Source organism: Notechis scutatus, chromosome 4 (genome assembly GCF_049901735.1).
Source record: "Notechis scutatus isolate UNSWTSFEM ecotype Mainland chromosome 4, rNotScu1.2, whole genome shotgun sequence".
Lineage (NCBI taxonomy): Eukaryota > Metazoa > Chordata > Lepidosauria > Squamata > Elapidae > Notechis > Notechis scutatus.
This window is the reverse complement of record NC_142012.1, coordinates 132,019,598-132,031,900: the sequence shown is the minus strand read 5'-3', so window position 1 is coordinate 132,031,900 and position 12,303 is coordinate 132,019,598. Positions and strand designations below refer to the sequence as shown.

Genomic DNA, 12,303 nt, shown 5'->3' with positions numbered 1-12,303 from the left:
TCTCATTCTATATTTCTGCAAGATTTTATTAATTCTCCCAAAAACATAAACACACAACACACAAACATATAAAAAATCTTTTAGGAAAGTAACTTGGCCCCAGGTACCTCTCTCTACATGGACTTCAATTATATTCATGCTCATCTTACATGTCATTACCTATTTTATTTACCATTCTATGTCTTCTATATTAGCTTCTCCACACATTTCACTCTTCTTAATTCTATCTTATTTAATCCATCTTAATTTGAGTCATTATATTTTTATCTTTTGTCCATTATTTATTATCCCTTTGTCTCATTCCTTATAATAAAAAAAAAGAGTTTCTCCTGAAATCACTAATCAGAGTATGATGTCTTTCTATCTTCCCCCTAAATTAATTAGATTAACATTTAAAATAACACCTAATACCCAATCTGATTCTGCTTGGTACATTCTGTCTACTAATTTTTTTTTTTAATAAAAGAAAAATAATAAATCCAAAATGATTAAATACATAGTTAAATAATAGATCTAAATATTGAATCTTATAACATTCCCATTGCCTTTTCCAAAGACAAATGCTACAATAATAATTTTATAATAACATCAATACCATAGTCATATTAAACTCTTTAATTAAAACTCAATATTCTAAACATTCCCTTTAATATTTTATTAAATTTTAAAATCAATCATTACTAAACATTTCAACATTTTAATCTCTTATTAACTCTTAAACCATTCTAATTTTCTATTTCTAATACAAATGCTACAATACCATCTTATGTACCTTGCAAAATCTTTTTTAAAGAAATTATACTTTACCCTTTGTCCCTAAAAAGATTCCTCTTTTCCCATCTGATTTCAAAACTTTGTGGCTTTTCTCCACCTTTTCCCTTTCTTTCTTCTCCCACCAGACCTTTCTACCCCCCTTCTCCTAGCCTCTGCCTTACTGGCTTCCCTTCTCTGTTGTGTTCCTTTTTTCTTTTGTTTACTATCATTATATTGATTTTGCACCTTATTTTTCTCTTTCTTGAATGTTTTTTTAAATCTTAAGTCCTTCATTTTCCTTCCTTTCTTTCTTCCTTCTTTCTTAGTTAAATTTTGAAATTCATTAAAGATGGCTTCTTCTTCTTCTTCTTCTTCTTCTTCTTCTTCTTCTTCTTCTTCTTCTTCTTCTTCTTCTTCTTCTTCTTCTTCTTCTTCTTCTTCTTCTTCTTCTTCTTCTTCTTCTTCTTCTTCTTCTTCTTCTTCTTCTTCTTCTTCTTCTTCTTCTTCTTCTTCTTCTTCTTCTTCTGCCTCCACCTGTTGTAGTGTTTGTTGATAGGTAGCAAGCGCCATTTCTAAAAAAAGGAAGGTTTCTTTTACACCATCTTTGCCATCTTTTTTTGTTTGCTCATATTCTTTTCTCAGTTCCTCAACAGAAAAAGCCATTATAAATCTTTTCTTTTCTTTATTTTTTCCCTTCTTTCTTCTTGCAACAACCAAGATATTTCAAAAAATAGAACAATCCCAAAGTCATCAATCAATCCAAGCCAAGACAAAGTTCTCACTTTCTCTTCCTGGGGTAGTATCAATCAAAAAAAGAAAGTCCAAATCTGTATCTTAAAGCCTTATTGCAATACATTTCAGTCTTCAGATCCTTAAGGCATCTCCTCCAACAAAATCTTAACATATAAATATATTTTTTGTCCTCTCCCTTCCCACTTATCACATAAAGCCAGTTTTTACCTGAAAAAGACAGGTTTCTCAGTATCCACTTATTGATTCCGTAGGGAAGTAGAGTAAACTTTCCTTTCAGCACCTCAAAATTGCCGCTTGTTTTCTCTTCTGGAAAGTATCATTCAAAAAGCCATAATTTCCAGGAATTATGTTAAATATGTCTTAGAGTCCTGGGTCAACCAAGAAAAACTTTCACTTTCAAAGGCTTTCTCCTCTTCCTCCTGCGCATTCTTGCCCAGCTGCTGGCTTCTTTGTGGCGGCCATTACGGACCACCGCTGCACACCCATCTTGGGAAAAGCTTGTTTTATTGCTTTTGGGTGAAAAATAAAGAACTTAATCCACTTTTTTGGGGGCTTAGTTCACTTTTTTTTGGTTGCTGCTTTTTTAATCCCAGCTCACAATCAAACTTGGTAAGGAATAAAAATTACAACTTATCTAGGCTTTCCTGTAATCAATGTATTAGGGACTGATTTTTGGGGAAAAAATAGTAAAACTTAGAAAAACTAAGAAAAATAATTGTGCCCAGTCTTGATCCTTATTTGTTGAAGGTAAGAGCAGGGTATTGTTACATGATGATTAATCAAAGAGTACTAAATCTACAACAAGTAATATTTTTAATAATTATATAGCATTAAAGATCGTTGACAATTTATTAGCAATAAATTTTTATAATACATGGATCAGATAAAATAACAGATAGAGTTGGAAGGGATCTTGTAGGTCATCTAGTCCAATCCCCCCCACCCAAGCAGGACACCCTACACCATTCCTGACAAATGGCAGTCCAATCTCTTCTTGAAAGTCTCAAGTGATGATGTTCCTACAACTTCTGAGGGAAAGCTCTTCCATTGGTTGATTGTTCTCACTGTCAGAAAGTTTATTCTTATTTCCAGGTTAAATCTCTCCTTGTTCAGTTTCAATCCATTATTCTGGCCTACAGGTGCTTTAGAAAATAGCTTGACCCCCTCCTCTCTGTGGCAGCCCCTCAAAGATTGGAACACTGCTATCATGTCTCCCCTGGTCCTTCTCTTCACTAGACTAGCCATGCCCAGTACCTGTAACCGTTCTTCATATGTTTTAGTCTCCAGTCCCCTAATCATCCTGGTTGCTCTTCTCTATACTTTTTCTAGTGTCTCAACGTCTGTTTTATAATGTGGTGACCAAAACTGGATGCAGTACTCTAGGTCTGGTCTAAGGCTTTATAGAGTGGTATTAGTACCTCACTTGATCTCGATTGTATCCCTCTGTTAATGCAACTTCGGATTGCATTAGCTCTTTTGGCTGCTTCTGCACACTGCTGGCTCATATTTAGCTGGTTGTCCACTAAGACTCCAAGATCCTTCTCACAGTTAGTACTATTGAGCCTGGTTTCACCCAGTCTATATGTGTACTTTTGGTTTTTCTTGCCTAAGTGTAGGACTTTTCTCTACATTGAATTTCATTTTGTTAGATACGGCCCAATTCTATTCTTCAAGATCCATCTGGATCTTGAGCCTGTCTTCTTGGATGTTAGCTATTCCTGCCAGTGATTATATGTGAGTAAACTGTTATAATTTGATATCTAGTTTTTATGAATAACTAGATTACTAAACAAAGTCAAGGCTCAAGAGATATAGTACCAGTATAATAATGACTTCTAAAAAATTATGTTTAGCGAACAGCCTCTCTATTTAGCAATGACCATACAGTACCTCCAAATTATAAATGTCTGTAGATATATTTTCCTGATGATTCTCTAATATTGCTTTCTTTTAAGGGCCCTAATATTTAGTTTTGTTTTAGTTTTTTCTACAGCAGACAAATTCATTTGCACATTCTTTTATATAACTTTTTCCAAGCCGTACTTGGTCTTCAAGTGCGACAGTAACTCCAAAAAGCTGGAAGTGGGACTTAGAAAGAAACTAAATCTGATCTGCCTGCATTTACCCTTAATTTAAATTTAGTTAAAATTGTAATTAACATAATTGCTAGATGTCATGACTTTTACAATTTTCTCTTTCTGTTGCATTTAAAATTACAATTTGATTAAATCTCTTGGAATTCTTGGGGAGTGGCATGGCTCCATGGGAAATCTGCCTAAACTCTGTTTTATACCAGACAGAGGAAAATGTTAGAAATGACCTTGGTAAAACAAAGTATATAAAATATTCTGGTCTCCTTGAAATTAGTTCAGCCAGGCAAAAATAATTATATGGAGACATTCAATATGGTATTGCCTAAATAATATGCAAACATGGATGCAGATCTAGTCAAAGATGCATAATTAATTAGGATTTGTATTACCAAATATTAAAAATCTCTCATGGGTTCATTGATTTGGAAAATTAGTGAATCCTCTTAAATGATTCACTAACTATTAAGGACATTGTTTTTTATTTGTTTAAAAAAAAGATCTCTGATTGGGTCTTGTTATAATGCTCTGATCATTATTCTAAGCTATTATGTGGTGAAAACAAAAATGGACCAGTTGAAAAAGGATATTTCAGCCTCATATCAATTTTAGAAAATAGCTGAATATGAAATTTTTTCAAGCAGAATTTATGTACAGTATATATTGAGTATATAGTTCAGGGTTAGACAAATTTATTTCCACTCTGCAACACTTACACATGCTCAAGTGTAAGCCTATATGGTCCTTTGTGCTTCAATCTATGGTATGCATACGTTGGAGGTGTCTACCTTGTTTCCATTTCTAGGTAGGAAATACAAGAGACCTGCAGATTCTGTACCAAAGTTCACAATTTCACCCTAGCCAATTCATTATTTTCATTATTTTCAATTTTTTTCTTCTTAACTTTTATTGTGTGTTACACAAAACTAAAGGCACATAAGTCTTGTTTTGGATCAACATTAGAAAAAGATAACAATACTTGCATGACGAACTAGATTGTTGTGCAAAATATGCTGACTCTGTAAAACTGCTTGGAGAGGGTTGTAAAGCACTATAAAGCAGTATATAAGTCTAAGTGCTATTACTATTCGTATGTGAAATGGCAAGGATTAGAAGAACACTTTGACCAATCTTATCAAATGAAGGTAAATTATAGACAGAAAAATCAATTTATAGCATGAAACTAGGACATATTTGCTAGGATTGAAGTTATCTGATAGTTTCAATAATGTTAAAATTAATATTGCTGTAGAAATATTTTCAGGTAGTTGTAGTCCTGAGACCAATGTGAGTAAACTTGACTAGAACTAAAACTGCTTTTTCAGTGAAGTTTCAACTTTTAAAACATAAGTTTTCTTTATTGTTTGAAATTATTTGTGCTCTTCATTTTCACTGTTGCAGTAAACATAATATCTCATACCATTTTTTCATCAATGTCTGATCAGTTCCTGCTTCATGTTAAATTAAACTGCAAACCGTACTGAATGATTCTCTTACAGGCAAGCTTTTTCAATCCAAACTTAGGCAAGCTTCCCTTCCTAAGAGCTTTGTTCATAATGCTTTGAAATATTTTACTTCCATATGTTAAATTTTTGAAATATCTACAATATATCACTTTTTCTAGTTTAACTTTAGAGTCAGGAGATGGTACATCTTAGCAATAAAGCAGATGGATTATAAGCAAAGTTTCCAGGTAAGGTTGAGAAAATATATTGTGCAAAACTCTAGAGAGCGATTGCCAGTAATTGCTGACTATTGCTGACTATGCTATAGATAGAAAAATGGACTGATTTAGGCTGAGGCAGGTTCTTTCCTTGCCTGCTCTATCAGATTAGATAGGATGGGTACAATCCAGATCCTTTCCCTTAAATGGTGCCATCCAATGAGACTTGGAAGATGCCTTCAAGTAAAGTCCATAACAGATGTGTCCAACCACTGAAAGAAAATTGAAATTAGACAGGGCTAGACAAGGCTTACTGGGACAATGAAGGTAGAAATAATGTGTGCAAACATTGTGCCTTCTTCATTTTTCTCTGTGATCTTAATATCTAAACAGTTAGTTGATTTCCTTTGTGTTATTAAATCATTAATATACATATCAATAAATAAATCATAGATGAGTGCAAGTTTACCATAACATAATATTGAAGATCTGACAAGTTATTTTATAAAAGAACAATGCAGCAATTTAGAATGTTTATTCTTTTCTATGATTTTCTCTGGAAGATAAAACTTATTAATAACTAAGGGCTATTTAAAAACAATCCCAAATCAAACCAGGTATTAACTGTTTTAGTTTCAACAGATTGGGTTCAACCAACTGGATAACATTATTTCTTTTGATTTATTTAAAATACTTTAAATTTTAATAACAAAACAACTGTTTTATGAATATAGATATATGAAAGATATTACCAACCTACAGATTCAGGTACCGCTGAAATTTAGATACAAGGATTAGACATAATTTATTCAATGGCAGAAGGGCACTTAATCTTTCCCCCTTAGATTGTTAAAAAAGCTCCTATTTCACTGAAACAAAAATCCATCAAAAGACATGTCTGAGAATTCTGTTTTCCCATAGTTAAAGATATTTCATTAATATCAGTCTTTCCTTTCTTTTTCTGTTACAGTTATACAAGCAGAGTGGTTACAAATGGATTGAAAGCCCAAATAAATAATCCAGAGCTGATAGTCAGAGGGTTGGATCCAGAGATAGGTCATTTAATTGACAAGTTGAAACATTTTAATCAGGTAAGTATTTATGTTTGGAGAACTGAAAAGGCTTTTGTAAAAGCTTTCCTCGTTTGCCTTCTCTACTGGCCCTTCTTGCCCTCCTCTTCATCCTTTCCACACACCTGCACACTGGAGGGAAAACATCTCACTCCATACTAGATGAGCATTCTAGAAACATGAAAAACAAACAAACATCTTCATTGAGGACCATTTATTATACTTGTGAAGGTTGGTCACATAACCTTTCACACAATTTTGAAGAATGCCTACATCAGTATTGTTAAGGTAGTACCAAAGATTTTGCCCTCAATATCATTTGAAGTGACCTGTTTTAGTGGAGAAACACCAGAATATAGCTATATTTTGTATTCAGCCTGTTTATGATGGCACAGTGCAGTAAGATTTCAAAATGTCCTCCACTAACCATATGGGGTACTATTAAAACAGCTTGCAAATTTTTCCTGAAAGTATTTTTTCTGAACAAAAGAAGATCTACCAGTAGGCATGTCAGAATCATCATGAACTTGTGCTGTCAAGTTATTCACTTGAGCTCTGAGAGATGTGTGCAGCCATCTGTTGAAAACTTTGATCTGTCCCTTGATACTGAATATATTAAAGTTTGTATTATTATGACATTGCACTAATATGTAGACACTGTCAGTCCAAATTAGCTAGAACAACCTACTATATTTAACAGAAATTGCTTTTCATTAATGTAAGCATATTTTCTTGTCCAACTTGAGAAAGTGTTGTTACAGGTCAGTAATGACAGGGTAGCAGCTCTCCCCAGTTGTTCTCCCTTAGAAGGTAGGCAATTTTTGACAGTTGCTACTAGTGGTAATGTTGATTGTGCTGATTCATGTAAAAAGAAAAGAAAGAAACAGTGTGTCTCCTATAACTCATTGCTTTTGCTTTTTATTCTGGGACTTGAGTCTCAGAATATGCTGACAAAACCAAATCTCCAATCTGATGCCACCTTGCAAATGTTGTTTATGTTTTTTAATCAAAAGCAATGTGTGATATGGCCAGAAGTCCTGCCATACAAAGGGATAAACACACACACACACACACACACACACACACACACACACACACACACACACTTAGGTGATAGATGATGAGAAATGAGATTTTGAAGAAATACCTAGGAACTATACACTCTTTCTTCACTTAATAAATCAGCATGTTACTTTTTACAATAGAAAGAATATCCCACAATCATTATTAAAGAAGATTTCTTATTCAATTTCATATGTGGAATGGAAGAGGATATTCTCTTATTCTTCAGCTCAGACAACAAAATGTCTTGGACTAGCCTTACAGGAAGAAAACATTAAGTATTTCATTAGGCTCAGTCTGCTGGGTGCCATCTGTAGCTGTTCAGAGCCTGGCCTTCAGCACTAGAACATAACCTGTACTTGAAAAGTAGTAATTCCATGAATGGTATAACATTACATTCTGTCTTCAATTATTCCTCCATCAAGTAAAGGTTTATTCTGTGACTTTCTGTTGAGGTAATTCCCTGTTAGGAGAATGAGCGCATACAGGGAGACGTATAGAGAGTAGTGTTTGGATAATACACACAAAGTACACAGATACACGGTACAGTAAATGTAGGTTTTTACTTCCAGAAAGTTTAAGCAAAGTCCAAACAAGCAATCCAAAGTCATTCACAGGTAAGATCAGTCAGTTTTCAATCCAGGGATAATTCCAATAACAATTTACTCTGCTAGACATTGCCGGCTGTAGAGGGTGGTTCTCGTCTTTGTTTCAAGGCCGTTGAGCCAGCACTGTCCGAAGAAATTTCTATGATCATATCTCATTTAAGCACAAATACATTTTAACAGAAAAAAGAATATTTATATAAATTCTTCCTGTCTTATTGTTATGTGCTAGCAAATATATAATCTTAAGAAATTACTTATTATTCATGTACTGTTTCTCTGAGTATACACGTATCATTCCTCTTGCAAACCAGTTCAAGAATTATTTGCCCAGATTGTGTTGTTCGTAATGAAAGTGATGCAAGCCTTGTGTTCCCACAGGCCATGTGGGCGGCACAGCCTTGTGTTCCCATGCAGCCTGGATTAATTGCTTTAGGGGGTGCATTGGGGGTAACATTTCTCTGCGGACCACCAAAATTTTCTTGCAGACCACCAGTGGTCCCTAGCCCACTGGTTGCTATCACTGGCCCAGATGACCTGTTATGTACATTTTGTGTGGGGTTTTCTATGTTCATTAGGAAAATTAATTGTAAACCAGAACGCTACACTGAATTATGGTGACAGAATCAAATAGAGGCATATATACTGAATGCATGATGTAGGAATAATTAAAATAAAAAAAATACTTCATTTTTTCATGTAAAAGGCATATTTTATAGGAAACATTTACATCTGTTTTAGGGAACTCTCAGAGTTTTATATACTCCATTTTATTCCAATTTAGATTAGATTAGATTAACAGAGTTGGAAAGGACCTTGTAGGTCATCTAGTCCAAACCCCTCCCCACCCAAGCAGGAGACCCTACACCATTCCTCACAAATGGCAGTCCAATCTCTTCTTGAAAGCCTCCAGTGATGAAGCTCCCACAACTTCCGAAGACAACTTCTGTTCCACTGGTTAATTGTTCTCACTGTCAGAAAATTTCTCCTTATTTCTAGGTTGAATTCTCGTTGATCAATTTCCATCCATTATTCCTTGTCTGGCCTTCAGGTGTCTTGGAAAATAGCTTGAGACCCCCGCCCTCCTCTCTGTGGCAGCCCCTCAAATATTGGTACACTCCCATCATGTCTTCCCTGGTCCTTTTATTTTATTTATTTATTCTATTTATTTTATTGCCAGCTGAAAAATTTGGGTTTGTAGTTGCATATAACTTTTTGCAAATGCTACCAGCATTAGACATCTTCATACATAGTTTTTAGCAAAAATCTGTTCCTTTTAATTCGTTTTCATAAAAAGAAAGTGTTTTATTGTGTAAATCTTTCCATTTTGAGCAGTAATATAAGCAGAGTCTATATTTCTACCTATGTATGTGGAAATATCCATTTTACCTTATCATCCAACTTTGCACCTATAGAAGTCCATCACAGGTTTTCTTATGAGAGGTCCTTGGTACTCTGTGGGCTTGCTTGTTTTCTTGCAGATGTTTCATTACCCTAATTAGCTAACATCATTAGTCCTAGACTAGTACGAGTAATACTCAAGCCTAGTACTGTTTGAGTAATGAAACATCTGCAAGAAAACAAGCAAGCTCAGAGAGCACCAAGGACCCTTCATTTCAATCCTGAGCTATAAATATTATCCTTTATAGATTTTCTTATATTTTTAATTACAAAATTAATCTAGACAACTTAAACAGATAGGAAGTAATACAGTCTCAAAGTTCTAGCAAGTTAACTTTAGAGATCAGAAGCTTTGTTCAAAGCAAAAGACTAAGAGTAGAGCGGCATAAGAGTGGCACCTCAAGGATTGAACAGACTTCTCCAGCACTGTAATGCTGGAGGGAATGTGTGTCTCTGTAGTTCAGTGACAGTTGCATGAGCGTTCCATTTATATTTCTGCAAATGTAACATTCTGGCGAGGGGGCACTCAAACAACAGAGCACAGAACAGGAAGTCAGATCAATCAATCAGCATGCCGGGGACACACACACGCAGTTGGCATTTGGGAGGGAAGTGCATTGGCCTGTCTGCAACCTACGCTTACTCATGACTCCTTTGCTGTGTAAGTATTTGGTGATGCCTATGTACAGTTGCAAGCAACTCTAAATCATCTTTCAAAGAACATTTGGAGGAGAGTTAAGTGCTATATCCTCAAAAGTCTATATATCTGTTTTAATATCGCTATGACTAACAGGAAATGAATAGGTACATATTAGCATGTGGGAAGTTAACAGTGTTCCATGTTTTGCCATACGCTCTGTGCTTGGAATAATGTCATGACAGCCATACGACTGTGAAAATGTCTTTCGACTTAAGAAACAGAAATGGGCAGCACCCCTAAAGTCAGTCATTACTAGTGGGGTTAAACCCATGGGGTCACCTATATCAGAAGATGATTAGGTAGAACAAAGATGTATTTGTGCATTGCTATCAGTACTTGTGGAATTTTCTGGTACCTAACACTTAAGGGTAGAATCTTTATTTCCACCCAGGGCCTTTTCTAAAGATAAGGGTGGGGGTAATTATTTTAATTATTTGTTAAATAAACAAGCCACCCATTTCACTATCATATTAATAGTTGAGCTAGGTCTTTTGTAGAACATGCTTTGTAGAACTCGTTATTTCTATTAGAAAAAGTTTTGGGTAACCCTGTGAAGTACGCCATGTGTATAGACATTGCAAAGAGATTTTGTAGTTATAGTATAGAGCTTATAGTATAAAAACCAAGCAAAATACAAAATGGACACATATCTATTGACAGATGCCTCATGTTGAGAATGAGACACCCATCTTAGTTCTTTCTTCATAGGTGGCATGGATAAAATGCATTTTTAAGATGGATTAGATTAGATTTAAATGTTAACACTTAAGTATGGATGTAAGACTTTAGAATTTAAACAATAGAATCAAGACTTGCTGATTGCTTTTCTCAGAATTAGTTTTTATTTGCTTGGACTATTAACAATTTTTGTTAATTTTATAATAAAGGAATTCTAAATCTTTTACTGATCTCCAAATATTTTTGTCTTCTATTTTTTCCCCCTAAGTAAGTATGATATCAACTACTCCATATATTGAAGCAAGAGAAAATAAACCCAATATATCCTATGGTGAAACTTATAATACGAAATGATTATTTGCTTTGTGATTTATCCACGGAACACTCAGATCCTCAGAAATCACTCCAGGCAGATTGTGAAAGGATGCGTATTATTAGACCTATAACCTGAGAGTCAGCATGTATTATTCAGATAATTTGCAAGTGCTACCTAAGGAGATGAAACCTTAATCTAGCTATATTTGTAATCAGCCCTATCTCCATTCTGACTGTTTGGCATAAAACTGATCAAAATATTTTACTCACTCAGCATCCTTGAAGAATTATTCTAAATTACAATTGAACAATACAAAGAGACTGAAAGCAGTAAAACAATGTGGCATTTTATTTATGTATAAAAATTAATCTTAAATGGGGAAGTGGGATAAAATAGGAATATCTATGGGGCAAGTTCAGAGAAATAACAGACAACCGTCTTATCTAGCACACAATTTTTAAAGAAGAAATTTAGACAACTTAGAGCATTACAGAAATTAACTTCTTCTACCAAAGGGCTATAAGTATTACTTTTAATAGTCAGAGCCATTTTTATAGCTTTGTATACTTTTGAAATCAGAGGTGGTGGTCTCCATTATACTAGCACTATGCTGATCAAACAGGGATGACAAGATTATGAGTGGCAAGATTAAGGCTGAGGTGATTATTTGTTCATTTGATACTTGGGTTAATACCAATATTTTATCGTCAGAAACTTAACCTTTTGCGAACTGGTGGCATTCAGATTCCCTGGGAGTGTGAATCCTTTGGTTCTTATTTGGAGTCTTAATATATCTGCTTGACACCAACAAATTAAAGTCTACTGTTTGTGTTGATTGCTTGCTGTCATTTCCTCTCCCATGCCAAATAGTAAACAAACATTCTCCAATCCAATCCTATAGAAGAGCCTTCATTATTTTGCCATATTTATTGTTAGAATGAAATTTCAATAACATTCCTGCATGATAAATCTTTGTCTGACATAATTCTGCATACCAATCAAATTTGGCTAAATGAACATTTACCATGAAGAGCGCAACCAATGGAGAATGTGAATATTTATTTTCATTGAAATTAGCCCTTTTTTCATATTTCATTGTTATCACACATACCCCAAATTCCTAATGGTGGGGTTGTTGAAAATATTTTCCATTTTAGTTTAATTATATGATTCAAGATAAGGTATTTAAAATGTTATATTTCCTGCATAATT

General features: G+C 34.4%; 1 protein-coding gene across 2 annotated transcripts in view; it reads left to right on the top strand.

The window, feature by feature from the left end:
• The window catches only part of LOC113412923 (glypican-5-like), a 355,203-nt gene that overhangs the window by 208,797 nt on the left and 134,103 nt on the right, over window positions 1–12,303 (top strand). For both annotated transcript variants that reach the window (XM_087964977.1, XM_087964976.1), the window contains one exon: window positions 6,230–6,350. In XM_087964977.1, the coding sequence (XP_087821103.1) occupies window positions 6,230–6,350 (121 nt within the window). The remainder of the gene's footprint in view (window positions 1–6,229; window positions 6,351–12,303) is intronic.